The sequence below is a fragment of the Seriola lalandi genome, unplaced genomic scaffold, assembly GCF_002814215.2.
Source record: "Seriola lalandi dorsalis isolate HSWRI2012SDOR001 ecotype SW California unplaced genomic scaffold, Sedor1 jcf7180002054853, whole genome shotgun sequence".
Classification (NCBI taxonomy): domain Eukaryota; kingdom Metazoa; phylum Chordata; class Actinopteri; order Carangiformes; family Carangidae; genus Seriola; species Seriola lalandi.
The window spans coordinates 51,062-76,736 of NW_019525406.1; the positions used below are offsets into that span (position 1 = coordinate 51,062).

Consider the following 25,675-nt stretch of genomic DNA (forward strand, 5'->3'; position numbering starts at 1 on the left):
CTGGAAATAAATCATGTACTCATCCCGGCAGTAGCCCCCGTGGCACTCAAAATTTCCCTGGAATTTTTTAGTTTTAATTAAAATCCGTCGATCAGTTTGGGCATTCCAAACAGGAAGTCAACATCACTTCCTGTCCAGGAACAGGAAGTCAGCATCACATCTCTTAGCTCTTCATCATTCATTTACTTTTTCCTGCTCTTTGATTGGCTGCTGACCATCGTCCTGTTCCAGTAACATCTCCTCTGATTGGGCCATTTTCATGTGGTCGAGGAGTCCCCGTAGTGATCATCACTGTGAACACCTGGACGGTCCACACTCTGACAGCGACCTGCAGATCAGTCTGACATCATGGTGTTTGATGAGCAGGAGGATCAGTGATGATGATGGAGGATGATGATGATGGAGGATGAAGCTGAGAGAGTCTCCTGGTGTAGACTCCCTGTCGGCCATGTAAACTCTCTGACTGTGAAGAAGACTCGCAGTGACGACTGAAAGCTCTGGTGTTGTAGGAAGAGTCATCCAGAGAGAAAACAGGTCGGCTGGAGCTCACCTGTTCACAGAGAGAGATTACACCTGTTCACAGAGAGAGATTATACCTGTTCACAGAGAGAGATTATACGTGTTCACCTGTTCACAGACAGTGCTTAAACCTGTTCACAGAGAGAGATTAAACCTGTTCACAGAGAGATATTACACCTGTTAACAGAGAAAGAGAGATTATACCTGTTCACCTGTTCACAGACAGAGATTAAACCTGTTCTCAGAGAGATATTACACCTGTTCACAGAGAGAGATTACACCTGTTCACCTGTTCATAGACAGAGATTAAACCTGTTCTCAGAGAGATATTACACCTGTTCACAGAGAGAGATTAAACCTGTTCACCTGTTCACAGAGAGAAGAAACACACCTGCAGCAGGTTCAGCCTGGTAAAAACATTAGTGACACTAGATTTAGACTGACTCCTGATTCACTGTTCACACTGAGACTGTAATCTGGATTAAACACGTTTGCATAAATGTTTATAACTCTGCGATTTACAGAGAAAATAATAATAATAATAATAATAATAACAATAATAATAACAATAATAATAATAATAATTATTATTATTATTATTATTATTAATAAATTATATTATGCAATTATGCAGTTGCTACAGTAAGAATAAGGTATGTGGGCTGTAATATCATGTGTCCCGCTGTACCTGAAAGCACCCCTCTTCTTTTGAGTGTATTTGACACGTACATAAACATCATTATGTTGGTCCTCATCCATGATCACACAGGAAGTTCATGCACTCCAGCTCTGTGATCCAGGTCTGATCCAGGTCTGATCCAGGTCTGATCCAGGTCTGATCCAGGTCTGATCCAGGACTACCAAACCCCCCCAGAGTACCCCTGATACACACTGACACATTCACAGCAGCTGTTTCTTTACTTTCTGCCTGATATTACAGCAGTTTTCACCTGGACAGGTTCAGCTGAGTTTAACACACCTGCAGGTCACGTGTGTTTGGTCACACTTTATTTCATAGATTAAAATTAATATCAGTCAGAAAAATCACAGCTGTTTATCTATCAACAATACATTATTAAAGTGCTCTCTTACACAGAAACAAATGACAGGAAGTCCACACTGACTATCACCATGTCACATGAGTGAAGAGCAGCTATGCTATAAAACTCACCATGTGAAACCACAGTAAACGCTACAGAGACAAGAGACGATACAGAGTTTATCTCATCAGAATATAAACATTATCCATATGTATATATATATATATATATATATAGATTCACTATTAGTGATTATTCATGTTGAAGAATTGGGCTGTTGTATTTGAAGATTATATTTATACATTATTATTTGTATACAAGCAGAAACTAATGATCATTTCCATCATAGACTGATCTGCTGATTATTTTCTTGATCAATTTATTTAGACATGTTGAAATGAAAACATATTGAAATGATCAGTTATTGATCATCAGTTATCAACAATGTTGCTGGTGAATTTCTTCACAACTAACTGATATATTGATTAATTCTTTAAGGTCAAATTTACAGTGTATCATATTTTAAATGTTCGTCATAATGTGACTCAGCTGTTCATTAGTAACAAACATATCGCTCAACACTCAAAACTCCAGCAGCTCCTGAGGGCAACATCTGTGTTCACCAGCTGCTCTGAATGTGTCTGCTGAGGACAGATGTTTAGTGTTCAGATGTTTCTCTGAAAACAGCTGGTGAACCCAAGTCTTCATTTGAAAGTTTCAGACATCGTCAGGTGTTTTAAAGTGTCAGTGTTTGAGTTTGTACCACGTTCGGATGTTTTTCCAGAGCAACAGCTGTGTGTTCTTCAGGGTCCCTCTGTAAACGTCGCCTCTTCATTGTTCGAAGCAGCAGAAACAGAAAAGCTGATAGAAACATCAGCAGGATCATCACTGCTATTCCTCCTGCCAGTCTGCTGTCCACATCTCCAAACATCTGCTGCTCAGTGAACGCACCACGAGGGACTGCAGAGAGGAGAGAGCTAATGTCAGTGAATGCACCACATGGACAGATGTCCAGTCTATCAAAGAACTGACACATAGAGACACGTCTCACCTGCTTGTCCTCTCTGCAGGACTTCAATGTCCACTGAAGCTGAAACCTCTTCTCCTGATTCTTCGTCTCTGGCTACAACCTGCATGATGATCAGACATTAGAACATAAATATTCTCTGATGACATGAAACACTGGGTCTGATCTAATGCTGCTGAAGTGGATTCACACTGTGAAGCTTTTAAGTTTAATCTTCAGTCTGACGCTTCTGCTGTTAGACATCAGTCTGACCTGAGAACCAATAAGAAGAGACCAAACACACCTGAGACCTTTTCTGCATCACTTATAAAATACATTTACTACAACACAGTTGTTCTTCGTACATTAAGCCTGGTAAAAACACATATGTAACTAAATAAAGGACACATATATAATATTAATAAGAACATATAACTATAATACCACATGTATACATATAGTGTAATATATTAAAGGTACAAACACCTGGAATAATACAGCATTACTGCAGTGTAATACAGTAAAGGTAAACTCACCTGTCGTGTCTGTGGAAGGTAAACCCACCTGTAATATGTGTCTGTCGAAGGCGTGCAGCTGGTCCGTCCTGGCGATGAGAACCCCCCTCTGGGTGACTTGGTACAGTCCAGACAGAGGATGGAGGGAGTAGTGGATGTTTGGATTCAGGCCCTGTGATTGGACAGCAGTGATGAGTCACCAGGTGTGATACAGGTCATAATACATGTAGTGCTTCAGGTGTTCTTACATCAGAAAAGTCACGGTCTGACACCTGGACCTGTAACACCTGGTTCCCATAGGTGGAGACAATGGAGGCGGGGCTAGAGCTCTGGATGATGAAACCTTTAAAGGTGGTTCTGTTGAAAACTGGAGGGAACGTGTTCTCATAGAGAACTCTGACCAGAACTGACGCCACACTATACTTCAGCCTGTCATCCACCTGACACACCTGTTCGGGTGAGGAGCAGCAGATTAGACACTTTGTTCTCTACTGATTGTTAAGAAAGAAGCAGTAAATAGGAAGTGGGCTTGTTACCATGATGTTGAGTGTGAAGTTTGGTGTCAGTCGTCGGTCGTCCACACCTCGGGTTAACCTGAGCTCACCTGTCCTGTCGTTGATCACAAACCTGCTCTGATCATCACCTGCTGGGTGAAGCACACAGATTATAAACAGATGATCTTCCTGTCCTCTGCCTGTCACTGTTGTCTGAATTAAGCTCTGACCTGACAGGATGCTGTAGATCAGAGACGTGTCGATTCCTCTGTCTCCATCCTCTGCTCTGATTGGACCAGGAGAAAACTCAAGAATAACATCCTGAAACACACAAGCATGTAGATGTACACACACAGAGTCATAATTCATTAACATACTGCATATAGTACACATTAACAGCTGTTATCACAAACATAACACATAACTAATAACAAACACATAATACAACAAATAATAAAAAATTCAGAATCTCTTCATCTGTCACTTCATGACATTAATGATCTCCAGAGGATGAACCCCAATGATCCTAATGGCCTTCTGATTACCCGCTGTTCCAGGTGTTTACCTGTTAACCTGGTGTTTACCTGGTGTTTCTGTGTGATGTTGGTGGTGTAGGTGGGGCTCATGCAGACAGGAACACCTGGAGACACAGGTGTACAAGGCAGGAAATGAGGATACTGGTCGTCTCCATCCTCAATGTTCACAGTTAAAAGAGCCGTCGTGTTGAACTTCTCCTCAGAGTTTGACTCCTGTCACATTATCACAGAACAAAAGATGGAGTTATTTTTCCTTTCTATGAAATTTAATGAGACAAATTGTTTTGTTTTCACTATAAAGTTTAGGTATTATTACACCTACAGGTCTAGTTCTTTCTGTTTTAAATCTGGACGCTGTATCCAGACCTGCAGGTCTAGGTCTACTTGGGGTTATCCCAGATGATCATGTGCAGGTGAGTTCTCTGGTCCTCATGAATCATTAAGAAATACAGGTGAGTGTTACCTGGGCACAGATGATGAGCTCCAGGTGAGTTCTGGTCTCGTAGTCCAGCGGTTTGTTGAGGACTATGTTTCCACTGTTTGGTAGATCGATCCTGAAGAACCAGGCATCAGGCTGCAGGTAACAAGAGACAGGTGTGTTCAGTCATAAAGACATGTATGGTACATGGACAGAGGTATGTTGACAGGTCTGATCTTACTGATGATTGATCGATGATGTAACTGATCATGTCTCCATCTGCATCAACTGCCTTGACAGTGAAAACCACAGAGTTCACTGGTGTCAGCTGCACATAAGAAAACAGACTTTATCTTTCATCGTGTCAACAACACACAGAGTCAGCATCAACATAAGTCAATATGTTCCATGGCAACAGATGACACATGATCTAGGTGTCTGAAACAGACATTGTGACATCACAGCCACCTCACTCAGTGATTGGTCAGCAGTGTGCAGGTGAGAAAGTATGCAGGGTTTCACTCACTATGAGGCCGCCATGTTTTACCTCACTGATGGTGAACGGCTGAATCGTTTCCGGAAGGAAGTTTGGTCTGTTGTCATTTTCATTCACAATCTCCACCAGGATCCTGTACTGACTCTGAGGAGACACTTCTGTTTACTGCTGGAACACAGGTGTACTCATTGACATGACTGTACAGGTAAGACAGGTGACGCACCTGCATGACATCATCCTCATAACAGGTCAGTTCTGCTATCAGCACTGATCCCTGAACCTGAGAGACACACACATCTGAGTTCACTATTCACTGTGGATTATCCAAGTGGCATGTGTTTTTACAGGTGTAGTTTCAGGTCAGGTGTGTTTACAGGTGCAGTTTCAGGACAGATGTTTTTACAGGTGTAGTTTCAGGTGTTTTTACAAGCGTAATCTCAGGGAAGGTGTTTTTAAAGGTGTAGTTTAAGGTATGGTGTTTTTAAATGTTTAGTTTCAGGTCAGGTGTTTTTACAGGTATAGTCTCAGGTGTTTCTCAGACTCATGGTTTAGTAACAGGAGTGTTCAGGTGTACCTCTCTGTCAAGGACTCTGGAGAGCGAGGTGTTGAGTCTGATGGTTCGACCTTCTAAGTAGAACCAGTTGGCGTTGTCTCCAGTCAGACACAGTTTGACGGTGTTGGCTCCTGGATATCCACGGATGCTGATGTTAGAGATAAACTCACCTGTCGGACTGTTCTCTTTGACCGATGCAAAGATGTCTGAGCCCCCCAGACATATACCGGCTGAGGACCAAACACAGAGGGAGAGCCATGACCTGTTTATACAGACTGAAGCAGCAAGTGTCAATCACCCTGTGAAAGTTAAAATATGACATCTGATTGGTAATGATATTGGTCACTTTGCTCAGATAGTTTTGTTTTAAATCATCATTTTGACTCTTATGTTCAATGGAAAAATTTAAACGTGTTTTCTCGGAATGCCAGGAATGATGGGAAAGATGAAGACAAAAACTAGAGCTGAACAGATTAGCTCATTAAGTAATTAGTAGTTTGATATCTTTTCCAATCAAACCTCCATCCACTGTCTGGTGTCAGTGGATGGAGGGTCTGAGTGACATGGATGCCTATGTCTGTGTGGACAGAAGAGTGAGACAGCTGTGAAAGTCATAGGTTAACAAACAGGAAATCATGTGTTCTTTGTTCTTCTTTGTTGTCTTTAAGAACCTCCACATTCTCACCTGTAACAACATGATAAGATAACCTAAGAGCCACCTCCCACAGCAGCAGTCTGCAGGGTCTCAGCATCTTCCTCCACCTGTAAAACATACAAAAAACTGGTCATTTAGATCAAACACTGTCGCATTGATCAGACATCCCCACTGTGTCCTCTGAGCTGCTGTTTCTCTTCATGAGCTGTTTTCTACCTGTCTTAACTCAGACTGGTTCCTGTGCTCATGAAGCTCCTGGTGCATCAAGTTTAAATGTGACTTTGTCTCTTTGTGTTTTGTGCAGATTTCTCTGTTTAGTGTGATGTATTTGAAAGGCCCATTACTTGTTCTACTACATACTTGTTCCTATGTTCCTACACAAATTATCAATAAATAATAAAATGATTCCTCTGAGATTCACACTGAAGCTGAGGTGGACATTTAATAAACCAAGGACAATAGAGAGGTCACTGTTGTCCTCCAGGAGAAAGGTGGAGGTCAAAGACAACTGACCTCAGAACAGAGTCACAGGTAACAACCAAACAAAAAATGAGTCATGGTCTGTTCATCAGTAAAACCAGGAAGCAGAACAACAGAGAACAGAGGCTGATTCATTCATAAGCCTCAGGATTGTTAAAGCTGGAGGGTTCTCTCAGTGGAAACTATGTCAGAAAAAGTTTGGTCACAGCAGCTGAGTCGCTGCGACATGACCTCACTGACCAATCAGAGCGCGTCCTCACAGAGCTGAGCTTCGACACCAAAATGTAGGCTATGATCTGTGTGTGAGCATCAGTTTTAATGAAGCTCAGAGTATGTGGTTCACACACAGTGAGACTAATGATAAAAATCATGTCATTAACAAAACAACAACAAGATAACAAGACAACAACAAGACAACAAGACATCAACAAGACAACAACAATACAGTTCAGCATGAACTGTCTCAATGGTTTGGTCTCAAATGTCATGTATCAGCTTGCGCTTCAGTAATTAGGCAAATTAAATAAGTCAGCAGCTTTTACAACAAGACCTTCACTATCAACAAAATTCTGATTTTCTGTTAAACAATCAGCTCAACTTCTTTTATTTAAGTTTACAAACCTTAAAGTTAAACCACAATTATATATTGACTCTTTATGTTGTTTGAGTTGTAACCCTCTTTGGTTTAATTACAATTGCAACAATAGTTAATGAGGCCTCAGGCTGTGAACACAGTCAAAAAGATCCTCCTATAAATCACTCCCTGTCTGTTGTTTTAGAGAAACACATGACCTCATCATATCTTAGTCATGTGACCATGAATGAAAACGTGTCTTTAGATCAGCTCTTTCAGAGAAGCTGGTTCAACTTGTCTCTGGTAGCAGGATTTAAATCCAAGTGTCAACACTGTGAGGATTTATTGTGGATTAATATCAGGCCTGTTTCAGTGGCTGGGTTAGAGTCAGGATCTGTATCATGAATGTTGGTCTACCTGCAGTTCATGTAAATGTGTTCAGCCTTTACCAGTGTGTCATCACTAAACGAACACAACTGTGTTTACACACGATCACTATGACGACTACACTCTGATCTGTTGTCAACAGAGAAAGTTCTTCCTTGATTCTTCCTTGAAACGTTGATGGTCTGAAGAACAAAATCATATGATCTGAGTTTCCTCTACATGTTTCCACTAGTTACCAAACACAAGTGTAACATTGTGTGATGGTTTCAGTCCTGCTGTTCAAAAACACTAGCACATCAATAAGAGCCATACTATTATTATTATTATTATTATTATTATTATTATTATTATTATTATTATTATTGTAATAATAATAGTAATAATAATAATAATAATACTAATAATAAACTGACAGTGAAGACTCATGGTTACCATGAACACAAACATATACGTCTCCGGAGCACTCACCTCTCTCTCTTGCTGGTCTACAGACAGTCTGTGTCTCTCACCCTCTGTCTGTTCAGACCTCTTGATCCCAGCTTCATGTTGTCACAGTTTTCATGTCTTCATTCCTTCATGTTTTTATGTTTCAGCAGCAGAGTCTGTTGTTCAGAGAGAACAGAGAGCAGCCTGTCACTGTGTGTCACTCTGTGTGTGTGTGTGTGTGTGTGTGTGTGTGTGTGTGTGTGTGTGTGTGTGTGTGTGTGTGTGCAGCATTAGCAGAGGGCTTACAGAGCATTAATGAGCAGGATAAGTAGGCCAACATCCTGCAGGAGCCTGAACCAACAGGAGGCCTGTTAGCCACTTAGCACTACAGTAATAATCAGCTGATGAGTCATAGGAAGTATTGACTGAAGTGTAACTGTTCTAATACTTCATTAGTATCATCAGTAGCATGTACTGCAGTATCATCAATATCATTATTATTATGTACTGTAGTATCTATAGTATATTGTCGAACCTCATATCCAGGAAGAGCAATGTGGATTACGTTCTGGCAGTGGAACAGTCTGAGAGTGCTGAGGGGGTCATGGTAGTTTGAACAGCTAGTCTACATATGTTTTGTGGACTTGGAGAAGGCTTATGACCGTGTCCTCTGGGGGACTCTGTGGATTGAGTGCGGGAGTATAGGGTACCGGGCCCTTTGTTAAAAGCATTTGGTCCTTGTAAAACCAACATAATGATTTGTCCATATTCTCGGCACAAAGTCAAACAAGTTTCTGTGAGTGTTGGACTCCGCCAAGGTTGTCCCTTGTCTCCGATCCTGTTTGTGATATTCATGGACAGGATGGATCACTTTGGGAAACTCAGAATTGCATCTTTGCTTTGATGATGTGGTTCTGTTGAATTCATCAGAATGTGACCTCCATTGCTCACTGGGACAGTTTGCAGCCGAGTGTGAAGCTGAGTCATGAGAGTCAGTACCTCCAAGTCTGAGGTCATGGTTCTCATCCGGAAAATGGTGGACTGCTCCTTCCTGGTTGGGGGTGAGTTACTACCCCAAGTAGAGGAGTTCAAGTATCTAAGGGTCTTGTTCACGAGTGAGCGTAAGATGGAGTGGGAGATTGACAGACGGATGGGTGTGGCGTCAGCAGTAAAGCGGACATTTTACCAGACCGCTGTGGTGAAGAGGGAGCTGAGCCAGAAGGCAAAGCTCTCGAATTACCAGCTGATCTTTGTTCCAACTCTCACCTCTGGTCATGAGCTCTGAGTAATGACCAAAAGAATGAGATTGCGGGTACAGGCAGCTGAAATGGGTTTCCGTATGGTGTCTGGGCTCAGCCTTAGAAACATGTTGAAAGGAGTCAGTTGAGGTAGCTCGGCATCTGGTTAGGATCTAGGATCCTCCTGAGCGCCTTCCTTTAGAGGTTTTCCGATCATGTCCAACTGGAAGAGCCCCTGGGATAGATCCAGAACTCACTGGAGGAATTACATATCCCATCTGGCCTGGGAATGCCTTGGGATCCCCCAGGAGGAGCTGGAAATCATTGACGGAGAGAGGTGGTTCTTGCTTAGCCTGCTGCCCCCGCGACCCAACCCGGAGAAGCAGAAGAAAATGGATGATCGATCTTCATGACGAGTCTGTGTCGGTTCATTATTAAAACACAGGAAATTACATGAAACCACGATCAATGATATTATTTTTATAACTTTTATTGAGAAACATTTTCAACATGTTTTCTAAACAAGTCTTCAGATAATAAAGAGAAATATGGTTAGAAAAAAAGATTCAAATAACAATAATAACACATGAACCCACACAAACAGCTGAGAGTCTGATGATCAATGAGGTTAGATTTCTCCTCTTTCCTCCTACACAACAGCTGGCTCGGTTTCTTCACTTGACACTGGGAACAACAATAACAATAATAATAACAATAATAAAATCACAATTTACAATATTAATAGCATATTTTGTATAAATTGGTGAAACTGTAGAGTAGATTTAAAGTAAAGAGAAGTCTTTAAAATACTCAGTATGACACAAACAGCAGCAGCTGTAAAAAGCTGTCTCCCTCTAAAGAGGTGAGTCAGTGAGGTGGAACATCATCAACATCAACATCAACATCATCATCATCATCATCATCATCATCATCATCAGAGTGGAAAGTCAACCTCCTGAACACAATCAGGTGTGAATCCTCTGATACGCACTCACTGACTCTGTCTTCATCTTCAGCCTCACATTTAACTCTTCTATCTCTTCTTAAATATCCCACCTCCCTCTTCCTCTCTGTGTGTTGTGTGTGTCCAGCTCACCTGTTGTGTTTCAGCTGAGTCTTTGTACTGGTGTTCTGACCTTTTCTCTGGATTTCTCCAGTTTAAACAGAGCAGAGACTAAAGCTCTGGTTTCTAACGAGACTCCCTCAGATTCACATCCAGAGACCGGGTTCAGTTTTCTGGATGGAGTTCTGAACACACATGGTGATTACATGTTACAGCTGGAGGATCTATGTGCTCAGTGTTGCCATGGTAACCCCCATTTAGTTTCCATGGCTGTTTGATGATGCTCTTCCTATTCCTCCAGTACCCATCAGCCTCCTTGTCTCCCTCTGTGATGAAGGAGATCAAAATGTCAGGTTGTGATGAGACATGTCACTCATGTTTCCTCAGAGGGTGAAAAATAAACGTGTGAGGGAAGTTTCTGTCCTGCAGGTGAGTGGAGGCAATGACAGGTGGACAGGAACTTCGCCCACAAACAGACGTGTCATTGATTTGAAATTATCACCTGAACAACCTTTCACCTGCAGGATGACAACCACAACAACAACCACCACAGACACATCAGGAGCAGTCTTCTCCTCCACAGACACAAACACATGACCTCAATCAGAAGGACCTGACTCCTAAGTCTCCAGGTGACATCAGGTTAGGACATCTCCCTCGAACACTGAAAGGTGTTTATGAGCCATCCCCTTCACTGTGGTCTGGAAATAAACTGAGGCATCATCACTTTGAGGAAGGAAGTAATCCAAACTCTTCTCCAGTGTCGTCCCTCAGTGGTGGAACAAGTTACTGAACCTGATTCATTCAGCTGCTTCTCTTTCTGTCAAACATCACTAAGACCTGCGTCTGTCTATAAACACCCAAGAGTCTGGTTCCTAAATTCACTTCCTGGTTTCATCACGCTTAACAAACTCTTTGTTAAATCTGTTTGTTTTTTATTTAATGACAGAGACTGTGACATCTGAGCTACATTTCATCACCTTCACTTCACTGATATAAACACCAACAACATCTCCTCTTTATTACACATAGTTCTGTTTGTCTTCAACTCTCATGGAAACATTCAGGGATGTTTTGTTTTTCCATATCAGTCTTTCTTTTAAACAAACTTCATGCCGTCCGATTCTGTCACAAAAATATTTCACCTTTCTGCAAAAACAATGAAAATAATAAAAACAAGTTGACACAGATGTGTAAACCTACACCTTTAAACGCAATATCACCATGGAAATACTCAAAGAACGTTTAATATTCTGCACATGTTCACACATTTTATGCCTCTGGGCTGTGACTGTAATCTGACTGCTGCTGCTTTATTAATAACTGACAAATGATAAGGGCATGACACATGATAGAAAAAAGAGACTGAGGCTGAGGACAGTCTGAAGACACTCAGTCTGAAGTGACTCAATCTGAGGAAGATCTGAAGAGACTAAGTCTGAAGACAGTCTGAGGACATCTGAGACTCTGTCTGAAGAGACTCAGGTTGAGAACAGTTACAGTTTCATGTCCGACAGCAGAGCAACTTGTGAAAGACATTCCTGAACTCAGCGTTGAAGGCAGTGTAGATGATCGGATTGACAGCACTGTTGACGTAGCCGAGCCACGTTACCACAGAGATGAGGGTTGGGCCAATGTCACATGACGGACACAACACCTTGGTGACGTGCACGACGAAGAAAGGTGTCCAACAGGCCAGAAACACCCCTGACACAAAGAGACAGAGACAGTGAGAGGGACATCTGGTTTTTCTCAGAGTTGATAAAGACTTAAGATAAGAGACATCTCAGGGACATAAAAGTTATACATGGACAGAGCTGGAGAGGAGCCGTGAACATTCAAGATTCGCATCATCTGCATAGAAATGTGTATTATCAGTCTATGCTGAGGTAATAGAGCTGCAACAATTCACATAAACATGACTGAACTGTGAATAAATATTAAAATAAGTTTATTGGAAGGTTTGCAGTATATCCAAAGTCTTGGTCCTGTTGTCCTTACTGTACGACAGTGTCACCTACATATTATTTACTCATACTATTCATGCATGTTCTGTATCTGCTCAGTCTGAGGTTTCTGTGAAACTTGAGTAGAAGAGTTAATACAGTAACCGACAAGGGCAAATGCACTACAGTGGCTCAAAATACTTCCATGAGGAGAAACGAGCTGCAAATTAAGAAACGATGCAGTTTTAAAAAACAGATGAGAAAAAACAAAACAAAAACATGAACATCAAACACGCTGCAAAAACAGAAATTATGTAAACACACAAACCCCCAACACAAATGCAACAAAAAAAGCTGCATATCCAGACAACACTATAAAAGCGCTCCAGGTCTCTAGGGGGAGCTCTAAGTGGAACACCGTGAGCATTAGCCTGAGCTTCAACTCAAGAGACCAGACCTGCCCTTTGACCTTTGACCTTGGACCAAATGAGAAAGCATGCGTAAAGAAATAAGAGGTAACATAAAAAAGTTTGTAAGCTTATATACAGTTTATGGGTGTTCCACTTAGAGCTCCCCCTAGAGGCCTAGAGCTCTTCCATTGTGTTGTCTGGTCTTGTTTCTGTATTTGCAGCATTTGATGTTAATGTTTTTTTCTAGCTTCCTGCAGCACATCGTTGTTTAATTTGCAGCACATTTCCGTTGTTGTACTGTATTTGTTTTGTATGATTAAATCAGCAGTTTCAGAGTTTGCAGCTCGTTTCTCCAAATGAAAGTGTTTTGGTCCGTTGCAGCATGTTTGCTCTTATCGGCCACCATAGTTAAATACTAAAAACAAGTTCAAACAAAATTGATTAAAAAGATCAATCTTACATGCAGAGTGTAAATAAGAGTGTTGGTGTCTAAATGTGTCTCTGGTGTGAAGCTGCTGCTGAAACAGTTAAGTGATTTCCAAGGAGATATATAGAAGCAGTTTCTATTTTTACCAAGAGGATCACAGCTTTACCCTTTGTTACAGTTAAATATGAAAAACAGTTTGAGTAGAGAACAAAGAATAAATACATTAGATACAGCAGTTTGTTCTCAATGTGGAGCTGTTGATGCATTATTTGCATATACCATACAGTCATATTCATCCACACTGGCAGTGCTGACAGACACTGACTGTGTAATCATTTTTGTATTAAATGATGCGTAACAGTCATTTGAATCTATATGATCAGTTTTCCCATTTCAGAATGTTTTACATAAGAGAACAACAGAAAACAAAGTAGGTTTGAAAGCAGCCATGAAAAATAACAACACTGATAGCTGTGAAATTCTCAAGGAACAGGTAAGTATTTTTAAGAAATACATCCAGGCAAGTCCATTTTATTTTTATAACAATGTCCCATGTTCCTCAAATGATGTTATGATCTGTTCCTTGATTTTAAACCTTTAAGAAAACTGTCGATCATGATAAATCATTACAACTGTTTAAGGCACCAACCATGAACCACAACATCTATGGTCCAAGTCCTGCTTGGTGTCATTGTTTCTGTCAGTTAGATATCTGACAAAGGTATGCCCCAAATAATTACACTCCCTCTCAGACCTGGTTCTGACCTTGCTCAGGTTCTGGTTCTAATGCTAACTGACAATGACCGGCAGCACTTTAGCAGCTTTGTGCTCACTGTCTCTGACCTTTCCTTTCTCAGACCTGTTTCCGGTTGTGGTTCTGGTACTCACCGACAACAACTGGGAGGACCTTCATGGCCTTGCGCTCCCTCCCGCTGACTCTGCTGCTCTTGCTGTTTCTTCTTCCTCTCTTTGCAGCGCTGTTCTTCATCAGGCCGTTCTCTCTGCTGAGTCCCTCCCTCCTCTCTGTGGCCTCCCCATCTGACACGCTGTCCATCTGAGTCGTCATCAGGTCGCTCTCTGCCACCATCATCACTCCATCCTGCCGCTCCCCCATCACGGGCATCGTCATGGAGATGGAGGAAGGAGAGGTGGGGCTAAGGCCAATTGGTGTGGAGTACACCTCCTTCTCAAGTCCACCAGTCGTCGTACCTTTAGGTCGCCGTAGAGCCGAGCTGAGACGTAAAGAGAGAGTCGGATGACCGGCTCGACCCACTTGAGATCGACTCCGACCGCTCCACCGCCGCAAGCCTCGAAACATCCAATAATACAAGAAGAGCATGACGGGACAAGGCACGAAGAAGGAGCAGACCGAGGAGTACACCACAAAACGGTCATCCTCCAGTTTGCACACATTCGGATTGCGACCTGGCACCTGGTTCAGACCGAAGATGACTGGACTGGCCACGCCAAGAGACAGAACCCAGGTAGCTGTAATGAGCACCAGCTGACGGACGCTGAATTGGTTCCTGTTGTACTTCAGAGGAACCACCACAGCGATGTACCTGTAATACAACACAGACAGGTGAGACCACCACAGCCAAGACAGGTGAGACCACCCCTGCCATTAACATGTAATAAAACAGACAGGTGAGACCACTACGGACTCAAACTTAAGACAGTTGAAGACAGGGTCACACCTAAAAAAAACACACAGGTAGACTCACCTGTCTACACTGATGGCACACAGGTTGAGGATGGAGGCAGTGCACAGCATCACGTCCATGGTCATCAGAGCATCACAGACGTACATGCTCAAAGTCCAGATACCCCCCAGAAACTGAACAGTACACAGACACAAAATAATGAAATGTCCAAAAGTGTCCTCACAATAAAGGTGTTCACTGGTGTTGGTTCTCATAAAGCCCTGATCCTGACTGATCTCAATATAATACACAAACCAATACATATATATATATATATATATATATATATACGCAGTATAAACTCATGCTGTCCTCACAAACACAACTTCATGTTCTAAAATGTCCTCAGTATGTCCATCCTCACTAACCCCTGGTCCTTACTGATATCATTGTACATTTCATTCTATATATGTATAGTATCAGCTGTCAACTTGTCCTCACTGTGTTGTAGAGTCACTGTCTTCACTGTGCTGTATAGAGTCACTGTCCTCACTGTCCACCCTGTTATGTAGAGTCACTGTCCTCACTGTGTTGTAGAGTCACTGTCCTCACTGTGTGATATATAGTCACTGTCCTCACTGTGTTGTAGAGTCACTGTCCTCACTATGTTGTATAGAGTCACTGTCCTCACTGTGTTGTATAGAGTCACTGTCCTCACTGTGTTGTAGAGTCACTGTCCTCACTATGTTGTATAGAGTCACTGTCCTCACTGTGTTGTATAGAGTCACTGTCCTCCCTGTGTTGTAGAGTCACTTTCCTCACTGTGTGTTATAGGGTCACTGTCGTCACTGTGTTGTATAGAATCACTGTCCTCACTGTCCTCACTGTGCTGTAGAGTCACTGTCCTCCCTGTGTTGTAGAGTCACTGTCCTCACTGTGTGGTATAGAGTCACCGTCTTCACTGTCCTCACTGTGCTGTATAGAGTCACTGTCCTCACTGTGTTGTATAGAGTCACTGTCCTCACTGTCCTCACTGTGCTGTATAGAGTCACTGTCCTCAGTAACACCGACCTCTGAGTACACGTATAGCGGCAGGACCAGCACGGCCAGCAGGAGGTCAGCCACCGCCAGGCTGATGATGAAGTAATTGGTGGCGGTTTTCAGGGAGCGCTCAGTGAGCACGCTCAGACACACCAAGATGTTCCCCAGAATGATGACCAGGATTAGGGGGACACCAAGGATCAGGGCCAGGTAGTTGTAGTCCTTCAGGTGTATCTCACCTGGGGAGCTGCCAGGTGTCACATTGTCCATGATGGAGGCCCTGAACACAGCTGATGGACTGAACTCAACATCTGGACACAACACAGTTGACTGTCAGTGTGTATATTGTATTTAATATATTCAGAGTCTTTATGAAGTATGCTGGTCTCACCTTGCTGTTACCTGTCCCAGGTGCTGTCTTAGGACACTGTGTGATTCGTCCTCATTGCAGACTGATTTTGTGTTGATCAGAGTTTTGCCTCACTCATCGTGATCAGGTCTGCTGTTGTTTTCTTCTCTGTCACTGTAAATATTAAAAATATTTTGACACACTCCAACATTCACTGCAACAAATACCCTCTACAGCACCACATGTGGATTCACCCACCGCTGAAAATAGTCCCCAACATATGAACCATTTCTTCCTATTGGTTCAACTGCAGTGAGCAGCCATTTAAAAAAAAGTAGACTACATATTGTGATTGATTTTAAAAATTTGGATCCAAACAGCTATCTATCTATCCATCTGAATAAAAACAGATCAAGCCAAAAGTAAAAAAACTACTATGATCCTGAAGTGAAGATTCAGACCAAAGACTAAAGAAAACTAAAAGGTTCAGTCTGTCAAAGGCTACAAGAATAAAAGTATTTATTTTGATCAAACTCTTCATGAAGTGACTGAGACCCAGCAACTGACTGATATCTGATCAGCACAGATTCATCGACTTTATCGCTCCACCTCTAAAGTTCTTCTTATCTCTGAACTCCACACCCATCTGTGAACAACAAGCACAACATGATGACCTCTCTGTTAGCCTGCGAACTCTGAGTCTGTGGACTGTTGGCATACTAATGTCGTGTTTTGTTAATGATGAGCCCTACAGTGTCAGAGCAGCTATAAACTCTCCACAACATTTCCCAGTGTTGGTGACAGATACTTTATATTTGATCAAACAGATCATCGACACCAACACTTCCTGTTTTCTATACAAGACTATATGTTGTGAACTCATCAGCAGAGAAGAGGAACCAGGTTCTGCTAAGACCGACGTGGGACGGGTTGTTTCTGATGTGACATCAGAATTCATCTTGTCTCTGTGGAGTCTTTAAATCCCGCTGCTGATCTGACGGAGGACAGTATGAATCTACAGGTGAGTCTTCATGGTTAGACCAGGAGACACTGTCTCCTCTCAGTGTGGAGACTGACGAAGATGATGATGACCATAAATGGCTGAATCACACGCTTCAGCTCACATAAACATTACTGCTGCCATATCTGAGGTTTCTGTTTTTGGTTTACACTGAGCCTGCTGCACTCTTATTTTGGCAGTTATATAAGGAAGTGCAGCAGGTTGTATTAAATGTCAGTGGTATTGTTTGGTGAAGTGTCTCCTCTCACAGTGAATCAGATCACAGATTAGCTATCATCCTGTGAGCTTCACAGTTACCATGACACCCAGAGAGGATGAAGAGGACACATACAACCTGACATATGTGCACAACCTGAATCTACTGCAACATCTTCACCATTGCCATGTGGCCCACGGACCGCTTGTTGTATATCAATAACAACCACAATCATGTCATGGTTAATGATGTCAACCAACCAGCTGTTAGCCTTGATGCTAACAACTAAAACAGTGTGACACCAGGCCCGAAGCTGCGGCTGGATGAACAAGCTGTTTCCTTTATGACCCTCTTCATGGAGTCATCACACAGAGAGCATGCTGGGAAACATTAACCATAAAGTCAGAGATGAAAAAACCCAACAAGAGGTCAGAGTGGGAGAGGGGCTTCTGACTGTTGCTTACAAACTGTGATTCATCACAGCAGGAGGTCTCTGATAAACACACAGACGACAGAGCTCAGGCTCCACCCCAGAAATCAAGAGAAACTGAACATACACCTGAGACCAGCTGAGTCAGACCACCAGAAGACAAGCTGAGATCACCTGAGATCAGCTGAGACCAGCTGACAGGAACATAAATGTTCTGAGTCTCCTGTCAAAGTTTCAGTATCTTTATTAAATCAGCTGCTTCCAGACTTCCTGTGATCTGTGAGACTCTTATTTACTGCTGAGACATCAGCTGAGCCTCAGCAGGGAGATAAACAGTGACATTCACACAGGTGCTGCAGTGATGATGGTGATTACATAAGATGTCACGTACCACCAGGTACCGTAAGGTACAGTGAGGTACAGTCATGTACCGTCACGTGCCGCCACATACTGTCAGATACCATCACGCACTAACATATACTGTCAAGTACTGACAGTCGGACTTTCTTTAAACAATCTGATGTGAAAACAAGTTTACATTTGAAATCTAAAATGAAATGAAATATAATCTTCTCAGACTTCTCTAAAATGTGTTCACATTTATGTCATCTGTTACCATGGTAACCCACCTGTATGCCAGGTATAGTGACATCTCAACATGGTGAGTAAACAACATCACAGGGACATATTCTGGACTGGTGGAGGTTTACAGTTATATACAGGAGTTCTTATTTGTATTGTAACGTGGTGGAGTTTTAGTTTGTGGTTTATTCACTGTGACTGTGATGATGACTACAAATCCACCAACCTTCACACCTCCACAGGAGTCAGCTGTGTTTTGTTGTGGTTGTTGTGCAACAGCTCGCTAACAGTTTTAGTATCGAAAGAAATGTTTCAGACATGATGCATCTGTTCTTCAGCAGAACATTTAACACGATCATGTTCTGTGTTCTGCAACATCTTATTCAGATGTGGTGAAATGCTATGTCTACATATACCTGCTTAGTGAGGGGCGGGCTCTGTGTTCATTCATTTTAATTGTCAGGTGTTCTCATTGCATTAATGTTAATTGTTGTGAACATATAGTGACAACACAAATAGAAAAATATGTAAATAAGATGACATCATTACTTCCCGTGCTGGTGTTGAACATGGAAAATAAACCTTTAGTTATATTTCTAATGTTTTGAATGAACTTTCACAACAGCGACTGATGCTCTGTGCCTGTCTGTGATTGGTTGACTGGTGATTACATCAGTTGTGAGTCTTGTTTCGTGGGTGTGGCCGCAGCTGCTCTGTAAATGAAGATGAATGATCAGAGGTGTAGGTGTTCAACAGCTGGACAGACTTGATATGAGGTCAGCAGGTCATGATGTCATGAGGTCACATGATAGGTAGAGGATGACGTTCAGAGAGTTCAGACTATAATTCATAATCCATTAACTAATGACGATTAATAACCACATCTGTTGGTCCATAATCCATCTGATTACAACCTGTCACAATAAAGTACCAACAGCTGTGCAGAGACTACAGACAAGTATTCACAATAAAAGCCTCACACAAGTCAAGTCAAGTCAAGTCAAGTCAATGTTAATTTTTTTTATCTCATTTAAAAACAACCTCAGTTGACAAATATAAATATAATCAACAATCCTTATCAATATAAATCAGCAATAAATATGAGCTAAAATAAATAATAAAACATCATCAAATAAAATGAGTAAAATAAATTGTGCTTGCAATATAAAAACCAAGGTATCTTGCTCAAGCAGGACTGAAAGCCAACGAGCAAGAAAATTAAGAATAAGAGCAAGAAAAGAATGGGGCCCAAGATGGAGCCTTGAGGTACCCCACAGGGACGCAGCTGAAGAATACTGGCCTAGGTTGACAGAGAAACTCCTGTCTGACAAATAAGATTGGAACCATTTAAGGGCTGTACCTTTTATGTCCAGACACAAGTCAAGACATGACAGAAGAATGTTGTGATCTACTGTGTCAAAAGCAGCAGTCAAGTCCAAGAGCACCAGAACAGCAGAGTTACCAGAATCAACAACTAAAAGCAGGTCATTAAAAACTCTTAAAAGGGCTGTTTCTGTGCTATGGTGTGATTTAAACCCAGACTGGAACTTCTCAGAAATACCATTTATGTCAAGACATGACTGCAGTTGGTCAAAAACTACCTTTTCTAAGACCTTTGATAGAAAAGGGAGCTTGCAAATGGGCCTAAACTTGAATAGAGCAGAAGGTCAAGATTGTTCTTTTTGATGGGGGGCTATACTGCAGCATGTTTGAAGGCAGCTGGAACACTTCCAGACATCAAAGAGGAGTTAATCAGGTTGACAATACATGGCCCAAGGGTATTAAAAACACACAACACACAAACATGCATACATCAACACATCTGCCGAGCTCTTAAGTTAACATGAAGTGTGTGTGTGTGTGTTTCTGATAATGAGCAGCCTGAATAACTGAATGATGAGCTTTGTATCAACACATCTGTAACTACAGGATTATTTCATTGATCTAATTCTACCTTTAATCACGTCACACCAGCAGCTGAACACACCTATGAAACACAACGTTTCTAACCCTGGAGTCATGACATCAGCTCAGTGACACTGTCTGACATGTAAACACTGACAGAAACTAAAAACTAAAAGACTATATATAATAAACTGGTTCAAACTGGTTTTAATCCTGACCCTGGTCTGAACCTTCATTAAAATAGTATAGATCATTAAGAACAGTGATGATCCAAACAGCTGGAACAGCTGGAACATGTAATGAAAAGTCGTCCATGACAGGTTCAGTGTGGAGAAGTATTTATTTTAACTAATTAAGTGGTGCTTTATCTTTAATAATACTTTAATCAGTCAGTTAGTTTGTTAAGTTAGTAATCCTGGTGATTACCTGTCCTGCCTTCTCAGCTTGAGTGTTTCAGCTGAGAGAGGAACATGATCCTCAGAGAAGGTGAGAACATGAGAACGTGAGAACGTGAGAACGTGAGAACAGAGAAGAACGTGAGAACATGAGAACGTGAGAACGTGAGAACGTGAGAACATGAGAACGTGAGAATGTGAGCAGCTGGAAATCACGTGAGAACGTGAGAACGTGAGAACATGAGAACGTGAGAACGTGAGAACGTGAGAACGTGAGAACGTGAGAATGTGAGCAGCTGGAAATCATAGAACAAAAAACGAGTTCAACTGGCTTTCTCTCAATAAAGAAAAACAAAATAAAGATTCAGACTCACAGTTTAGAAGTGAGGACGTCCTCACAGTCTGCTCCTCTTACTCCTCCTCTTACTCCTCCTGCTTCTCCTCCTTCAGTGAACTCAGTTTCATTTCATCAGCCCGTCTCCTGTGCTGTTTCTCTGTTTTACTCTTGTATCTCTGCTTCTTTTTTCTTTCTCTCATCACACCTTCTATTTTGTACCTTTTTGTGTTTCTCCTCTGCAGTCTCCTCTTTTCTCCTCCTCCTGTTTCTCTGTTTTTCTTCCTCCTTTCTCCTCCTCATCCCTTCATAGAAACTTTTTTCTTCTGGTCAACAAAAAGATTCAGCATCCAAAGCCCATCACCACCTCACCACACCTCCCTTCCTCTCTCTCGCAGTGTCAGTCTGCCTCGTTCTCTCCTCCTCCTCCTCTCTTTCTCTCTCTCTTTCTGGTTATTGCTGCACTCTGATTGGCTGACAGTAGTGATGTAGAAACCCTCCTCTCTTTCTCTCCTCCATCTCATTATGTCATTTTATTTTCTTCTCTCTTTGTTCTACTCATGTTCTTCTTCTTCTGTGGTTTCCATCCTGTTGCTTTCATTTGTTATTTAAATATAAAACTGCTGTATATTAAAATCAGGTGTGTAATAACCAGATAACTGTCTTTAAACCCAGAAGGAAAAAACCTCTGTGTTTTCTGACAGTGAACGTCATTACACTTGTTTCTAATCAATGTCATTCATTTAACTCTGCAGAAACTTTTGTTTGATTTTATTATTAATACTTTGAATTTTACTAGAAACACTCAAGGTATATATACAATATTTAACTCAAGGTATAGACATGTATCAGGACTCATGTTACAGCAGTGAAACCAACGCAGCCATTAAATCCAGTCTGACCTTTTCCAGCTGCCTCATGGATGCGGAGTATCACATCAGGTTCATTCCACCTTAAAAAAAGATAGCCAAGCAGCAACACATTAGGCTCAGTCCACCTTAAAAAACATAGCCAAGCAGCATCACATCACTTAAATGCAAACAGAGAAAATTGATATGGTGGAAAAAAGGTAATTTTATTTAAAAACAAACTTACAACAAATCAGAATCTAAACTAAATCTGAATCAGAAACAGAATCAGAATCAGAATCAGAATCAGAATCAGAAAATGAATCCAGGGGAAACTCAGGAACAGAAACCAGAAGCTGGAGTAGACACAGGACATACGTTGAAGCAAGACCACCAGGAAGGCAGGGGCAGGTAATCAACAAGGAGGGAAACAGGAAAAAGACAGGGAGTAAAATGACCATGAGATAAAAAAGGAACTGTACTTCAAAATAAAACAAGAAATGAAAGAAGTGTCCAAACATAAAGAGTCCTCTCAGGACAGACCATGACAAATCTGACCTCAGGTCATTTGGTTCAGGAGGTTTAGTTAAATAACCTGACCTCAGGTCAGTTTGTACATGTCTTCCTGGTCTTTATTCAGATCTACAGCTGATGGTTTCTGGGGGACGACAGAGTCTGAAGGTTCAGAAACAGGAAGTAGATCCAACTGCAATCAAGGTTTTTTGTCTTTCCAGGACAGAGTTCTTCATCACCATCACATCTTCCTCACAGCTGAAGAGGATGGTTTATTATTCAACACAAGAAGAAGATCAATGGACCAATCAGAGCAGAGCTGCTTCACACAGAGATGTTGAATCACAAAGTCAATGAAACAAATGACAGTTACACAAAAAGGAGGAAATGTTGATTTAAAAAAAAACAACCTATCAATCCTAATTATTAGCTGCATATTGCACATGCTGACATTAATAATACAATAAGAATAATGGTATTATTATTTATCTGACTTCAGTCTAACAATGAACCACAAACAGATAAATACCACAAGTCTGTGTGAGAGAAGAAGAGCCAGCAGCTTCCTCCTCCTCATCCTCCTCTCAGCCTGTTTCCACAGTGATTCATCACATGTAACTGTGTGTGTCTGTTACTGTTGTTTACCACAGCAGGTCCTGAGGAGACGATAAGAACTGAAGATAATAGCACAATCAATAACACGACCAGAGCAGCAGCAGTTTCAGTGGTAATGGAATGTCAGCAGTAGAGACCCTGACTGACTCTGACCCACATTGACCCAACCAATCAGATCTGATGTTCACATCAGACCCAGGTCCTCTGTGTACAGTTGTTAAATAAAACGGAGGGGCCTCGGAAAGCAAAGACCTCCACCATCAAACAAAGACACCAGACTTCATAGTAGATTACCTGGATCTGCCCCAACAGGTCCCCCCCCCCATCCCTCCACCAAGTTTGTTGCAAATCAGTTCAGGACTTTTTATGCAATCCTGCTAACGAAGACACAGACAAAGGTGAAAATATGAGTAAATAAACATAAACACAGAATGTTTTAATGTATATAATTTTATATTTTACCTCTTGTGTTAACACCTTGAGGGTCATCATCATGTGAGTCATGGTGTGAATGGCTGTTGATCTGCAACTCACACATTCTGGCATTCAGAGTTTTCAACAGCTTTTAGCAGTTAGCATCAGCTTGGTTTTCACCATTAGTTTCTGCTTGGTTTCACAGTTAGCATCAGCTTGGTTTTTACAGATAGCATCAGCCACTCTGACTGGCTACCATGTGACCATGAGATTTATCTTCAGTTCCAAGAACTAGTGCTGACAACGAAGTGACAACAAGACAACCCCAGACTGATAACGGGCTGAAACAGGCCGATAATGGGCCAAAAACATGCTGACAACAGGCTGTTAAGGGGCTGACAACTTTAGCCAGATAAAAAGTCAAACGTGAAAACTTTCAAATTAAAATGTATATCATGTGAACTCATGTTGAGCTCACTTGTTCTCAGTGGTTTTACTCAGATGAACTTGTTTTTGCTGCTGAACTGAAACCTGCAGCAGCTGTATCATCAGTGACCTGTGGGGTTGTTGTGTAACATGTTATTGTTGCTGTTCAGTCCTTCACTCTCTCTGTGCTGAGCTTCATAATGAACCTGAGAGATGAGTCTGGTCTGAACGCTCCACATGTTAATTAGCTATGTGTCATTAGCATTTGTGAGAGGAAGCAGCAGAAATGTTCTTTTATCCTCATTCATGATGAAGCTGCTGCTGGACGTATGTTTCATACATTATTCATCACATATGGACGATTTAAATCACATTAAAACTGCTTTTATTCCTCTGTCACAGACATATCAAACTGGTTTTATTAAATCCTGTTTTACACCAATAAAAACCTGATGGATCCATTTAAATAATAGATTCTATAATTATACTGAAATCATGAAAACATGCTAATGAGACACACACAGACCCACTCACACATTTAATTTGTTTTCTAATGGACCACAGACTCAAACATCATCAGCTGATCTGCATAAAAACTATTAAATACATCATAACCCGTTCAGATATAAACTCCCGTCATTGGTGATTGGTCAACACGACACAAGTGATTGAACAGGTGTTTAAACTTTAACATCTGTCTGCTTGAACTGCTGACATGAACATTGGGCCTCATTCACCAACCATTCTTAAGAAGGAATTCCTTCTTAAAACCCGCTTATGCACCTTTTACGAAGATTCTGACATTCACTAATGTTTGCTTATTTGGGATTTGTTCTTAGTTAACAACAGAATCTACTGTTACCGACTGGTTCAAGCCTGGCAACAAAAGGGAGGCCACACACTCAAATAAATAAACAAAGTGACCAACCAAATGGGGTGTGTGAGTAAGAAAGTCATCAGTCATGTCAGACGTGTGTGGATGAGTGAAAATATGGTGTAATGTATGTTGTAAGATGCAACAAATCAAACAAAGAGAGAAACAGGCTATAGTGGGAGGCTATAGTGAGAGGCACAGAGACTACCTGAGGGGCAGACCTTCATGCCTGTTGGAAGGTCTTGGGAGGACTCCCAGAACTGCAGGAGAAGAGTGAGGCAACATGCCAGGAGAATGGAAAGGGTCGTCACACTACGCACACTAAAGAGTACTCTTGCACACATTTGAGTGCTGACCATGTTTGAGCAAAATAAGTGGTTATTGCATTTTCTTCGGTTCTACATAATAGGCTATTATATAATATATAATATTTTTTAAATAACTTTTGTTATTTTACAAAGCATTATGGCCTTTTGAAATAAATGAACACTACATTAACACTTCACCGCTCATTTGCAGCTCACTTCCTGCAGCAGTACTTCCACTTTTGATTCCGGTGCTCGGTCTTTAGATTTTCGTTTTGGAATTTTCTCAACTTCCCCTTACAGTATCTCTTTGTGACGTCTGCACACAACCCTTCAGTCTCATACCCTTTAAGGGCGTTTACCTATGATAATTAGGGCCAACTGGCACACACTTTCAATTTACAAGGAGATCATCAATCAAAGAACACAGCTGCGCACAATTCTGCAGTTTAAGAACACATTCATAAATCTGACGTGGAGTTTTCTTAAGAACAACTTAAGAAAGAATTTAAGAATTTACTAAAATACTTAAGAAGATATTGGTGAATGAGGCCTAATGACTGTAGATATGTTACTGAGCTTTTTGATTGTGACTTTTAAA

The 25,675-nt window shown here is 41.5% G+C and overlaps 2 protein-coding genes across 3 annotated transcripts; both read right to left on the reverse strand.

Annotated features, from left to right (window-relative positions):
* Window positions 1-191: 191 nt before the first annotated feature.
* On the reverse strand, window positions 192-8,296 carry cdhr5-rs (cadherin-related family member 5, related sequence). Of its 2 annotated transcripts, none has more exons than XM_023427143.2 (15): window positions 8,142-8,296; window positions 6,263-6,339; window positions 5,599-5,807; window positions 5,248-5,304; window positions 5,076-5,168; window positions 4,770-4,856; window positions 4,574-4,684; window positions 4,159-4,323; window positions 3,805-3,895; window positions 3,617-3,723; window positions 3,329-3,529; window positions 3,130-3,252; window positions 2,611-2,689; window positions 2,323-2,519; window positions 192-550 (listed from the first exon to the last, which is right to left on the reverse strand). In XM_023427143.2, exons 2-15 carry the CDS (start codon window positions 6,327-6,329, stop codon window positions 347-349), a joined length of 1,791 nt encoding a protein of 596 aa, XP_023282911.1. In that variant the 5' UTR covers window positions 6,330-6,339; window positions 8,142-8,296; the 3' UTR covers window positions 192-346. The 2 variants fall into 2 exon arrangements, with proteins under 2 accessions (XP_023282911.1, XP_087035684.1); XM_087179558.1 differs by lacking the exon at window positions 192-550 and adding an exon at window positions 1,485-1,711.
* Window positions 8,297-9,871: 1,575 nt separating this feature from the next.
* Window positions 9,872-21,422, reverse strand: drd4-rs (dopamine receptor D4 related sequence). Its single transcript, XM_023427147.2, has 6 exons — window positions 21,120-21,422; window positions 16,259-16,390; window positions 15,898-16,178; window positions 14,908-15,020; window positions 14,072-14,745; window positions 9,872-12,107 (listed from the first exon to the last, which is right to left on the reverse strand). The coding sequence occupies exons 3-6, from the start codon at window positions 16,135-16,137 to the stop codon at window positions 11,905-11,907; spliced, it is 1,230 nt and encodes a 409-aa protein (XP_023282915.1). The 5' UTR covers window positions 16,138-16,178; window positions 16,259-16,390; window positions 21,120-21,422; the 3' UTR covers window positions 9,872-11,904.
* Between the last annotated feature and the right edge of the window lie 4,253 nt (window positions 21,423-25,675).